General features: G+C 38.9%; 1 protein-coding gene across 1 annotated transcript in view; it reads left to right on the top strand.

Annotated features, from left to right (window-relative positions):
* Positions 1 to 2,239: 2,239 nt before the first annotated feature.
* The window catches only part of LRIG3 (leucine-rich repeats and immunoglobulin-like domains 3), a 44,763-nt gene continuing 34,461 nt past the window's right edge, over positions 2,240 to 12,541 (top strand). Inside the window, exons 1-3 of the mRNA XM_014550085.1 lie at positions 2,240 to 2,382; positions 5,278 to 5,349; positions 5,558 to 5,632. Coding sequence (XP_014405571.1) covers positions 2,255 to 2,382; positions 5,278 to 5,349; positions 5,558 to 5,632 — 275 coding nt within the window. The 5' untranslated portion in view covers positions 2,240 to 2,254. The remainder of the gene's footprint in view (positions 2,383 to 5,277; positions 5,350 to 5,557; positions 5,633 to 12,541) is intronic.

Here is a 12,541-nt window from a genome sequence, read left to right as displayed (position 1 = left end):
TTTTGTTGAAATGGGAGGACTCCTGTAACATGTAAACAGTCAAAACTTGTGCTTTAAAAATAAAAAAGTTATTGTTTAAAAGAAGTAAAAGTACAGTCTATACTTAATAGATTTGGGCCTAGCAGAATTGCAATGGAAATTCTAAGTTCCTAAACAATTCTAGTAGACTATCCTAATGTCATAATAATAATAATAATGATGATGATGATGATGATGGTAGAAGGAAATTGTTTTTAAATCATTGTGCCAATCAGAATATTTATTTTTGAATTGTAGAATTGTTGGCCATCAAAATAATATTCTTTGTGTGTTAGCAAACCTTGGTTTAATAAAAAAGTAGAACTGGAGAGTTTTAGATTGATATTTAATCTCTTATCACGGGATGTCTTATTTAGTAGTTTTTATTACAATTGAAGATGGAGATAAAGGCTTTAACCCAAAGCAGGAAGACTTTCAATTAGTTGTGGCTAATTCTGCTCAATTGCCTCTTGTGGAGGTCATGCTGCCTTATTCATGAAATGTGAATGGCTCTATTGACAACATATGGAACTGACTGGAGGTGAACACCTATGAGTAACAGAGGGATGAGAAAAAGAAAATGAATATAGTAGTGCTTCCTGGGCTGTGTTTGGAAAGGCTTGGATCTTTCACAAATCTAATTTATATTCAATAGTTTCTCAATATCAAGAGGCCTCATACCCTGCAATATTATATTTTTGTGAATTTGGATGTCTTTTAAAAAATAACTGTATTGCTCTTGATTAGAAGTTGAGTTAAACCAAAAGGGGCTTGGTACCTATTTAAACATTATCTTAAAAGTAGCTGACCTAATTAGGATTTTGTTTTGCAGATAATTTGGTGGCACACTAAAAACAAATTACAGTTTATTTGGTTAGCACAATCTTTAATTACATTTCCGCCAGCAGTAAATTGTCTCAATACAAGTCCACATTCCTTAAATGTATGTGAAAATAAGTTCCACTTGTATAAATAAGCACTAGGTCTGTTGTCAGAAGCCCCACTGTGATCACTCATTGGACAGCTCTGTCATTCTTGTACTTGTGTGACTTTTAACCAACTTTGTAGTTGTCACCGAACCATGTGGTCTAAATTCTTTATTGTAAATGTTCCTTTTGTTTGTGCTTAGAGCTCTGCAGGTCTCCTCTCTCCACCTTTGAAAGGAGAAGAAAAACCCAAGAAATGGAGCTTTAACTTCTCTGTTACTTGGTGTTGGTAACAGGAGGCATAAGAAAGCTGCTTCTTAAATTTTACATAATGAGAAAGGCTTTTAAGTAGATTGTTTCAGAGTTTAGACATAAGTAGAAACATGCATATTGTTCTTCTGTATCTTAACTTCCTTTCCTTAGGTAATTAAAGTAATGAAAGTTGGCCTCAGGACTAGCTTATGGGAGCACTCTTCAGAAAAAGCTTAGTGTCCTCCTTTTTTTTTTGTTGAATTAGCAAGTTTTTTTTTAAAAAAATCAGTCTTTCTATTTGTTATAATTATTTATTTTTTCACGTTATTCAGTTGTAATTTATTGCCATAGGAACCTCATGTGTGAAAAGTTGAATAGTTTGAGCTGTAACATAATAATGCTGCCATTCTTTCAAAAAATAACTTCTAGTATTTTAGTGGAAGTGGCTCTTAAAACAGTAACTATTTGAAGGTTGCTTACAACTAACTGCCTTAAAAGGCATTCTTGAGTTTACATCTAGAGTTGTGCTCACAGAGTCCTGAACCTAAAGAAGAGCACTTGTTAGAAATATGTTACTTAGCCAAAGAGGGGAAAGTTGCTCAATTGCCGTTGAGAGCTTCAAGTATTATTAAAATTTTGCTGGAATTTCAAAATTATTTATTGTACACGTAGAGATGTTTGAGTTAGTAGGGCTCAGGGGAAAAGAGTCCGAAAGGGACTTCTTTCAGCTGGTGGGATTTCCTTAGTGTCCGCCTGTTATAAATCCTTTGGTTGGTATCAGAATTAGGGCTGGGGTGGGGGTAATAGTCCGTATGGTTTTCGCAGCTGTTTTTCTGTATTTTCCAGACTAAAACTTGAACATAGCAGGCTGATTTATGAGTCACTCTGGATCAGTGTCTTAAAACAGCTACAGCCTGGCTTTTTGTTTTTCAGCTTTCCAGATTTCTGCTGAATTAGCAGCTCTGCGGGCCCCAGTGGGATTGATTAAGAAGCTGTGCTGGATTTGCATTTTAAAATTTGACTTGGAAGTCAGATTTCCAAATGCTGAAAGGAAGAAAATGATAGCTGGAACCAATTGTTGTAAATTAATTATTTTCATATATATCTATGCGCTTGCTAATATTCAGGAAGATTGTGTCTACCAAGTAGAGTTTGATTTTCAAGTATTTGGCCAGCTGAGTTCTGGGTAAATAGTTAACACCTCCCTGCCTGACCACCTTTTCCTTTTATTAACCTCACTACCAAAAGTTTTTTTGTGTATTTTTTTTAAGGTTTCTTGGTAACACTTTGTAAAGTATATGGTTGTCTAACCACTATGTGTAGCTGTACACCTGAAACCAACAAAAAATAATCTTGAATGTAAATGATCATTGAAATATAAATTTTAAAAAAATTCAAAAAAATTGTTAAACATTTAAAAAAGATATGTCCCTAAATATAATAGAAATGGTTTCTTTTTCTTAAAAAAAAAGTTTCTTGGTGAAGATGTTCACTAATGGGAGTCTAAAATGAATCTGCCTTCCTTACTGAATGTTCTTACGGGTTTTAACAAAACATGGACATTGTACAACTGGAATTTGTTTGTAATGGTCTAGCTATAAAAACAATATAAGGAAAATTTAGGAAAATGTGACATCCTTTAACTGGAAAATAAGCATTTCTGAAACATAAACTGAATTAAGTCTAAATTTAGGTGCATTAAAAGTTTCATGGCTTTAAGTATTTAGCAGTAAAAGTCACTTAAGGGGTGTCTTTTTTTCTCCCACATAGAATGTGGTTTTAATAGTAGTACACAGGACTCAGGAGTGGAAGTGTTGCAATCACTGAAATAGTTAAGGTTACCAGCTCTTGCTTCTGAGTCAGAAGTGAGCGGTCCCCCCAGCATGTGCACTGTTCTCTGGAGGCATTTTCTCCATTTAAAGGCCTTTTGTCGGACCTCTCCTCCCATTACTGGTTGGGAAAAATGCTGGGCACTCCATCTCTTTCCTCACAGGCTTGCCTTGTGGAATAATCCTTAAACTGAAGTGAAGAGTATGGTTTTAGTTTTTCTAATTAAAAAGAAAATCACCTGTGTTAAATGTAAATGCCAGATTGGTTCCTCCTTAAAAAACAAAACAAAACAAAAAAAAACTTGAAACAATAGGGGAGGCAGTTTTTTTTGCCGGTTCAATGTTTAGTTAAGTGGGTCCAAGTGAGACTTTCTGTTGATTCAGGCTACCTCCCAGGTGAAGGACTCTTTTCCTTGGTTGTTTTCTGAACCCTGTGGGAAATCTGTGACTGTCTGTGGTGCTAAAAGCACACAGGTTTTGTTTGAATCCTAACGTGAGTTGCTGGGCTCACGGTTTCCTTGATGAACTCCAGATGGACCTGAGCTGGGGCTGTGAGGGAAAGTGTCTGGCTCCAGCGTGGTGAGCATGCACAGCAGTGGTTGTAATTGCAGGATTTTTATAGTTGAAAGACTGTGCCAGATTTTTTTTTTCATGTTATAACTCTACCAGAACAAATCTGCTCATGTCTGTTACTGTCTGGTAGGTCTTTAGGCAAACATGTTTCAAATAAAAAAACCTTTGCAGATTTTTGTGTGTGTGTGAAATGGAGAAATCCAGGTTTATTCTCAAAACACAAATTCAAAGGCTGAAAGGGCTCTCTGATTTCTAATTGTTAACTAATGGATGGGCACTGAGTAACACTGTGTTTCTCTGCCTTTTTCTTTTGGGGGGCATGCTTGAGCATAGAACAAATGGTTCATGCTTTTTCTCCAATCAACTTTGGTTATTTGAAACTTTGGTTATTTAAAAATCTTTCTCTTTAAACACCGAAAGAATTAATTTAGTAAGGGTTGGTTAACCTTTTTCAGCGGGAGAGCTTTACACCATATTATTGTTAGCCTGGTTTTCAATGGCTGTCCAGCCATTTTATTTTCATCGCACCATTTTGAGGGCACGTATTCAATATGTTGACAAATATAGGGAAGATAACCAAATATCTGGCAGGTTTAAAAATCACAGCTTGAATCTTAAATGCGGTGATGACTTCCTAGCCTAGATTATTGTGTATGCAGAAGTTTTGTGTTGCTTCTTTTAAAAAAGAATAATGTCCAATGGAAATTGTTAGGTCAAGTTAGACTGAATCTTTGCGTAAGAAAGCAGAGTTATTTTAAGGATTGAAAAGAAATGTGATCACAGCCTTCTGTACATTCTGCTTAACTTTGTTAGGTGGCTAATGTGGTTTAAATTACACAATATATTACCAGATACAGTGGGGCCTTGACTTACGAGTGTCCCGACTAACGAGTTTTTTGAGATACCAGCTGTCTCTCGGCTGATTTTTTGCATTGAGTTGATAGAGTAATTTGAGTTAACGAGCTCCTTGACGAGCTCGGTCTCAGAACGAATTAAACTCGTAAGTCAAGGCCCCACTGTACTGAGATTTGGGGAATTCAGGAGACCATAGGGTTTAGGTTGTTTTCTACCCTCAGCACTCGAGTGTGCACGCATGCAAACACACACACACACACACACACACACACACACACACCACAAAATGATACTTTAAATAATTTGTTGCCTTAGCCCAGAGAAATAAATGTGTGAAAAGCAATTTCTACTTTGTTTGACTATAATAAGACACTTGATGTTTAAATTTATGATAATAAAAGAAAAAGATTTCTTTAGAGGTTTTAGTTTCGGCAACCTGCCTAATTAGCCACTTTTCTTAAGCCATGACTTCATCATATCACGTTGGAAGTGAGGAGATGGTAGGGGATGGGGAAGGTGAAGCAAAACAGCCAGCTCACAAAAGGTCTGTTCACCCTGTGCCAAAACACATCTCCTAAAACACTTGTGGGCTTAAAGCATTGGAATCTGCCAGCCTCCTAAACTAATTCTGTCCTCAGAGTTGGTGTTTTTGGAGTTTGGCATTTTGGCTACCATCTAGTTTATGGTCAGGATGGGCCAATTATGTCTTATGTCATCACCAGTGTTGATAGAGATATTTCACAGATCCATTCTGTCTTGTACATCATTAAGTGCTATTAGTGATTTTTTAAACGACTTATCATTTTATTTTTGTTTTCTCATAGGGACTTAAGTCACAACAGATTGTCTGTCATCAAGGCAAGTTCCACGAGCCACCTTCAAAGCCTTCGAGAAGTGTGAGTCGTAGTTATCTTCTATTTGACGTTTGAATAAAACACTGCCCATCACATTACTTAACTGTGAAAACATTTGGATTGCAATAAATTATTTAAAACTGCTAACTTGAGTTAACAATAATTTTAAATAATTTTACAGAGTTTTGTCTCTATGAATTACAGATGACCTAATCAGCTTTCTTTTTTCTTTTTTTGGGGGCATTTATAGGAAACTGAACAACAATGAATTGGAGACCATTCCAAATCTAGGACCTGTCTCAGCAAACATTACACTTCTCTCCTTGTAAGTGAATGTTAGCAGGATTTCATATGTATGTCTGCAGGGACTGTGGGTAGCAGTTGGATATGAGCTGGAGTAAAGACCTTAGAACAGCGGTTCTCAACCTGTGGGTCGAGATGGCCGAACGACCCTTTCACAGGGGTCGCCTAAGACCATCCTGCATATCAGATATTTACATTACGGTTCATAACAGTAGCAACATTACAGTTATGAAGTAGCAATGAAAATAATTTTATGGTTGGGTCACAACATGAGGAACTGTATTTAAAGGGCCAGAAGGTTGAGAACCACTGCCTTAGAAGCAAAATAAGAATACTCCCTTCAGTGGGCGATGAGGTGTTTAAAACTGTTGACTTGTTTTTCAGCCCCAGTCTCTCTCTGCTAAATTTGAAGTATCATTGTAACAGCACACTTTACACTTCACTCATTGCTGAACTGGCCTCCAAAATTCAGGGGAGCCTCCTGCACCCCATAGAGACATGTATTTGATTATATTCTGTTGACTGGGACTTTACCTCTGGTATTGCTTAATGGTTGGGATGGGATCTGTGGGTTAGGTATTATTACTTAGCTGCTAGTGGAGAATGATTGGAGTTGTTTTGTGAGGAGAAATGGAGTTTTTAATAAGGCACTGGAGTATCCTCTTTTAAGTGTGGCGCCCGCGTGGAAATCAAGGTTCAGAAGCATCCAATCAAAATAGGAACTTTTATCCAGATAAATTAATGTGATTGAAGTTAGAAATACCATTGCACATTATTTTGCAAATACAAGTTTTCAAATAAAATTAAAATGGTGTTAGCTTTTCCGTACGTTTAAGGGGGATAACATATTCATGCATTGAAGATATTTTGGAATAATTTTGACTTGGGCATTTAAAGGCAGCATTTAGAATGTGAATGATTTAATTTCTAAAATTAAGTAGTTTGCCATCTTAATCTTGAATAATTTAAAAATATATTTAATCCACTGACGTTAAAAATGTTTTTCTCCTTTAAACAACCGAAGAAAATAACACCATTGTTAGGTGCTGCTGGGAAAGGTGTTGGGAGGGTCGAAATTATACAGTAAATTTCAGGAAAGCTGTTCAATTAATTAAAGTGATCACTACCCAATTGCTTACATCTGGTGATTTATAGAGGTTTGTTTTTACTTAGGGCCCAGGTCAGCTAAGTCACTGGTGCAGCCGCTGTGTCTGCTTTCCTCTGTTTGAATAAGAGCTAAGTGACATCTGATACTGATGTGGTTTTTCCAAAGATCAGAAACAGAAAGGAATGAAAGAAAAAGCAGTTGATATTTGACAAATAAACACTGAATTTAAAAAATATTTTTATGCTAGCATTAATACCTGCTTTCTGTCTTTCACAATTGCTTAAAATTTTGGAGTCTAGATGAAGCCCTGGCTTTGGTGTCTTTAACATCTTTAGCTATTCTCCTTTGACCACAGGGGCCTTTTTAAATCTCAGGGAATGCCACGTCACCCCTCTGTCCTTGTCCCTGTGTATTGGCAGATTCTGTCAGCATGTTCAAGAGAGCCCTGGGGGGTGGGGGTCAGTGCATACTTCATGGCTGAGAGCATTCACAGTGTGGAGTTTCAGAATTTGGGGTGGGGGGGTGGGCGGGGAAAAAAGTCTTCTCTTTGGCTTGCTACAGAGTTAAAAGCATAAGAACTGGTAAGGGAATTAGAAAGTTCTATTGGGAATAAATAACCTAGTGATTTTGCACTTTGTAGCTATCATTTGTAATTAGAAAACTGAAATAAAACATGGAAATTTAGAAACCTTCTGAATTTGAAGTCATCTTCATATTTTGTTTGTGTTTCACTTTAGTGAGTGCTGAGTTCCAATCATTTTAGAACTTGAATAATCTCACTTTCCCCTCAAGTTGTTGCAGTACATCTAACCAGGGATTGCTTTAGTCATCTATATCAGTGGTTCTCAACCTGTGGGTCGCGACCCCTTTGGCGGTCGAATGGCCCTTTCACAGGGGTCGCCTAAGACCATCCTGCATATCAGATATTTTCATTACGAGTCATAACAGTAGCAACATTACAGTTATGAAGTAGCAACGAAAATAATTTTATGGTTGGGTCACAACATGAGGAACTGTATTTAAAGGGCCAGAAGGTTGAGAACCACTGATCTATATAGTGATAGATCCTTTTTATTACTTAGATCACATAGAATCTGTGAAAAGTAATTTATGTGGTGGGCTGCTAATTCAATATGGATGCTGAAAAATTGTTTTTATACCTATGAAATATCTTGAAAATTTCACTTCTCTGCCTATTTTCTTCTACAAATGTTTTGTTTTTTCTTGTAGGCTTCTTTGGCTATTGCAGTACACAATCATTGTTTCTAAAGCACTATTACTTTCTGCCTTGTCTTGTGTAGGGTAGAACTTGTGTGTGTGTGTGTGTGTGTGTGTGCTTTTTTAATATAGAAGCACTTGAAAGTAATCAGAGCTAAAAGTCAATACTTACCCATTTCTGAAATAAAAAAAAAAAATTGTTGAACCACATAACATGAGTCAGATTAGAAACTTGCTGTAGCACCACAGTTAAACCCCACATCTTTTAAAGTAGTTCTCAGGATTATTTGACTTCTATTCTGTCAAGATTTTTTTTTTAACAATATGTGTAGGAAATCATTTTTCCAGGTAATTTACACAAGTTCAGTAATTTTAAACATATCAAAGAAAGGGAAAAATTAGTTGGAGTCTTGAGCATGAGATTTGGTGTCAGTGCTCTGTACTCCTGCTGCTCTGTGCAGTGGGGACCCCTCCCAGCTCGAGGGGCTGACGCAGAGAAGAGTAGAGAAGACCATATCTGGTAAAATGCTTTTTCTCTCCAGGAGCCAGGAGCTAATATTGGGTCAGATGGCACCCCATGTCCAGGGATGAGTTTATTTAAGGACCAGTCCTGATGTCAGGGAAACTTGGCATTTGTCTTAGGTTGGCCATTGGGTGAGCATTGAATCTGCTCATTAAGAAACCTCATTCTAACATTTCTAGGGATTTTCCAGAATATAAAAGGCCTGAACAGACTTGCTTTTCTTTGAATCCCACCCAGTACTAGCTCAGAAGTCAACTGGCATTCTAAGAGCAAAACATGATTTGTGTTTTTTGTTTATTTTTCTCTCACAGTTATTTCCCACCCATGGCAGGATGGTATGTTTTAGGAAAAGAGATAGTTGGAATGAACATATTTTGTAGTAAGACTGTTGACCTGGCATAAGTGAGTTGTGCTCACGGATGTGATAGATTTGGCTTCCTATGATGTGCGTGAGCTGCTCAAGCAATGGGCACTTGAAACTTGTGACTTGGGTTGGGTCTTATTTGAATCTGTGATTTATATAACACTAGTGGCCCGGTGCATGGTTTTTTGCACATTGGAAGGAAATTAATTAGAAGAAATACTTCAGTATTGCTATTTGCCCTTTCTCTATAATAGAAGTGTCGACCAAATTCACGATCGACAATGACAGATGGAAACACAAGCGCGCAATTGGTGCCAGCGAGAGCTTTACATGTATGGCGCATGCGCGAGTCAACTTAGCTGTATATATAGAATACATTTGCTTAATTAGACCTGCTTTTTCTGATTTAGCTAAACTTTTTCCAGCCCAGTGAAGCACCCCAACTTCTCTTTCAGGTAATTGTCAGCAACACAGCAGTAAATATTAGCATGAAGCAGATAATTATTGTAGATCACGCAGGGAGAACAAAGGGTAAAATATTTAACTGCAGCAGTGTTTGACTATATTCTGTACAGTGAGAAAACCTGAAGTCATTTTCAAGGTCCACCACTTCTTACTTCTTTTCAGTCGGGTCAAGTTTCTAAACTTTCTAAATCTCCGTTTTCTGGCTAATGAAAATAGGATTCCACCGAGTCTCCTATCTTCCTACTCCAGGACTTCTGTGAGGATCAAATGAGATGAGGCACGGGAAAATGCTTCACAGACATTTGGTTAAAGTGTAAAATGTTTGCACTTGGCTATAAAGCAAGTTGTGTTCCTGGGTTGAAGAAACTCCAAGGATGCTAGTCGCTAGGGAGAGGAAGCCAGGCGTTGCTGTGTGATGTCATTACCCAGCTCCCACAGCCACCATTTCTGGGCTGGGCTGGGCTATGGGGTCTTGGCAGCATTGGCTGTGATTTGGTGGGCTGTCGCTCTGGGGTGGTGGCGGGCCTGTGTCCCACTTGGGGGAAGCCGAGTGTTGGTTTGTGGGCACCAGGTCCACGGTGCTGTTTTTTTGTAACTGGCCATTGTGCCTCAAGGCAGCTCCTGTGCTGAGCGTCTGCCCCCTGGTGGTCAGTGCCGTCATAGCGACCAGTCAGACAGTCGGAAGGACACTTAGCATACTGGTCGCTATGACGTACACTGACACCACCAGGGGGCAGACGCTCAACACAGGAGCTGCCATGAGGCACAATTCAACAATAACGTGTGTGTGTGTGTGTGTGTGTGTGTATGTTATTATTGAATAAGGGAGGAGCTATTGGTCATTGAATAAAGCTAGTTGAGCCTTAGTCTTGACATTGATGGTTTATATGGTATTGCTCAACATGCAGATACTTGCTTGTTATCTTAGAGATGAAAAGGTTTAGGTGAGTGAATGTCCAAGAGGTACCTAGAGTACCTGTTAAAAACATAGATTTCCTGACCGAATCCTTAGAGATTCTAAATTAATGGGTTTGGGTGGCGCCCAAGAATATCCATTTTGACACATCTGCCTGGCTGATTCTAAGCAGAAATTGCATAAATATTTTTGGAATTACTGATAGAGTCCAGTTTATTATAATCAAATCAGCATTTTCTCATTATTTCTTATCTCAAAGGTAGAGCATTTCTCCCAAGTTCATTGTTTTCTTCATAATACTTTTCCAGAGATGACATTTGTCATCCTTCCCAAGAAGTTGTTACAAAAAATGATCACCTTCATGGGTGGGACCCTAAAATGGGTGCTCTAGCAATGGAAAGGCATTGGAGAATTGCAAGCAGGTTGAGGTGATCAGATTCGCTTTTTGAAAGTGTCACTCTGGCTTTAGTGTGGAGAGTGGCTTGGAGGAGGCAGGAGGGTGGTTACAACGGGGCAGATGAGGAGGAAACTACCGAGGTTGGCCAGGAGGGATGACGGCACTGTTCTTCTACAGTGCAGCTCCGGCCGTGTCCATAGAACAGTGATTAAATGCGAGGCCCAAGTCACATGGCTCAGAATTAATTGCTGGCTCTTCCCTTTGCTTGGTTTGTGGACGTGGACAAGTTACCGTCTATCCGTGTTTCCCCATTTATGAAATGAAAATAATAATGCCCACCTCCTAGGGTTGTGAGGATTTGGAGAGAGAGAAGGGTAAAACCCACTGGCATATGCTCAGTGAATATAAGCCATGATCATGACCATTCCATTCCACTAAAATTTGTGGAATAAATAAACAGTGCCAGGCTCTGTTCTGGTGCTGGGGGCACAGCAGCGAACAAAGCAGACAGAGTCCCTCTTATTAGGATGCTTCCATTCTCCTGAGGGTTGAGAAAAAATAAACAAATAAACAAACTTTAAAAGGAAACTTGAGTTTCTTCATAAAGACTAAGAAGCAAAAGGAAAGAGGACAAAGGGATTGAGAGCTCCGGCAGTTGCCCTTTAGTGTGGTCCGGGAAGACTCATTTTTGAATATTTACCAAATCCTACTATGTGCTAGGTACTTGTTTTAGGGTTGAGATTCAACAGTGAACAAAATAGCTAAAAATCTCTGCCCTCAGGAGCTGACCCTCTCATGGAAGGAGAAAGACAAGAAGTAAAATAAATAAGAAATGTGGCCAGAAGGTGATAAGGGCCAGGGAGAAAAATAAAGCAGAAAGGAGGTGGGAGAGTGTGTGGTGGGAGGGGGGTTGACAGGTTTAAGTGGGGGCTCATGGAGGGACGCACTTGGCAGGTGACAGTTGAATTGGCCCAAAGGTGGGGAAGGGCGTCCTGTGGGGCACCTGGGGGTGGGGGCCATCTCCTCGTTTCCTCTGCCCTCTTGCCTTGTCTCTCTTGATTGTGTTTGTAATCGTCTCCCCTTCTATACTTTGAGGCCTCTGTGGCTCACTCTTGTTTTCCCCAGCACTTAATGTAGATGGATGGCATGTAGCTGGTGCTTAATTAGTATATGAATTAAGGAATATTTATGGAACAGCCGCATGCAGTTAGCATAATTCAAACAGATCTCCTATAAACTTGGTCTATACCAGTGACTAAAAATTTACAGTGGAGACAAAGCATACCTGTGTTCCACTTAATTTATGTTCAATTATGTGTGCTTGGTAAAAAAAAAAAAAGATTATAATAATAGCAATAATAATTAAAGGAAAAAGAACAAGAGAAGTAATTTAAGTAGCACAAGGATTTAGCTCACCACTGTAGCCAGTGAGCACATGCCCTGGAGTATGTGAGAAATGAAAGTGTTTGGGAAATAAAAACCCCCTCTCCCATTTCTCATTGTTCCAAGGCAGGGGTGGGGAACATCTGGCCCATGGGCCATATAAGGCCCAGGAAATCATTTGGTCTGGCCCTGCCAAGGCATTAGGGGTGAGTTAATTAAATGTTTGACCAAATACAGCAGGCTCATTTTTAAGTTGATAATTTTGTATGGCCCACGAATGATGTTATAAATATCCAAATGGCCCTTGGCAGAAAAAAGGTTCACCTCTGTTCTAAGTGAATATCTTGACCCACTGAGCATGACTTAGGTCTTCAGAGATACAGATTTTCCGTAGCCCCTTTGCCCATCACACATGGGAACTGCATCATCAGGTCCTGAACTAAAAATCCAAATTACAAAACTGGCCCTATGTGGGACTCATTGAGACAGAAAGAAAGAATATGTCCGCCTACAAATTTTTTGCTAGTATGTTAAGGGATCTTTAGGGATATGTTCAT

The sequence above is a fragment of the Myotis brandtii genome, unplaced genomic scaffold (genome assembly GCF_000412655.1).
Source record: "Myotis brandtii unplaced genomic scaffold, ASM41265v1 scaffold581, whole genome shotgun sequence".
Classification (NCBI taxonomy): domain Eukaryota; kingdom Metazoa; phylum Chordata; class Mammalia; order Chiroptera; family Vespertilionidae; genus Myotis; species Myotis brandtii.
Note: the sequence above shows the minus strand (reverse complement) of the source record. Positions and strands in the feature narration are given on the sequence as shown.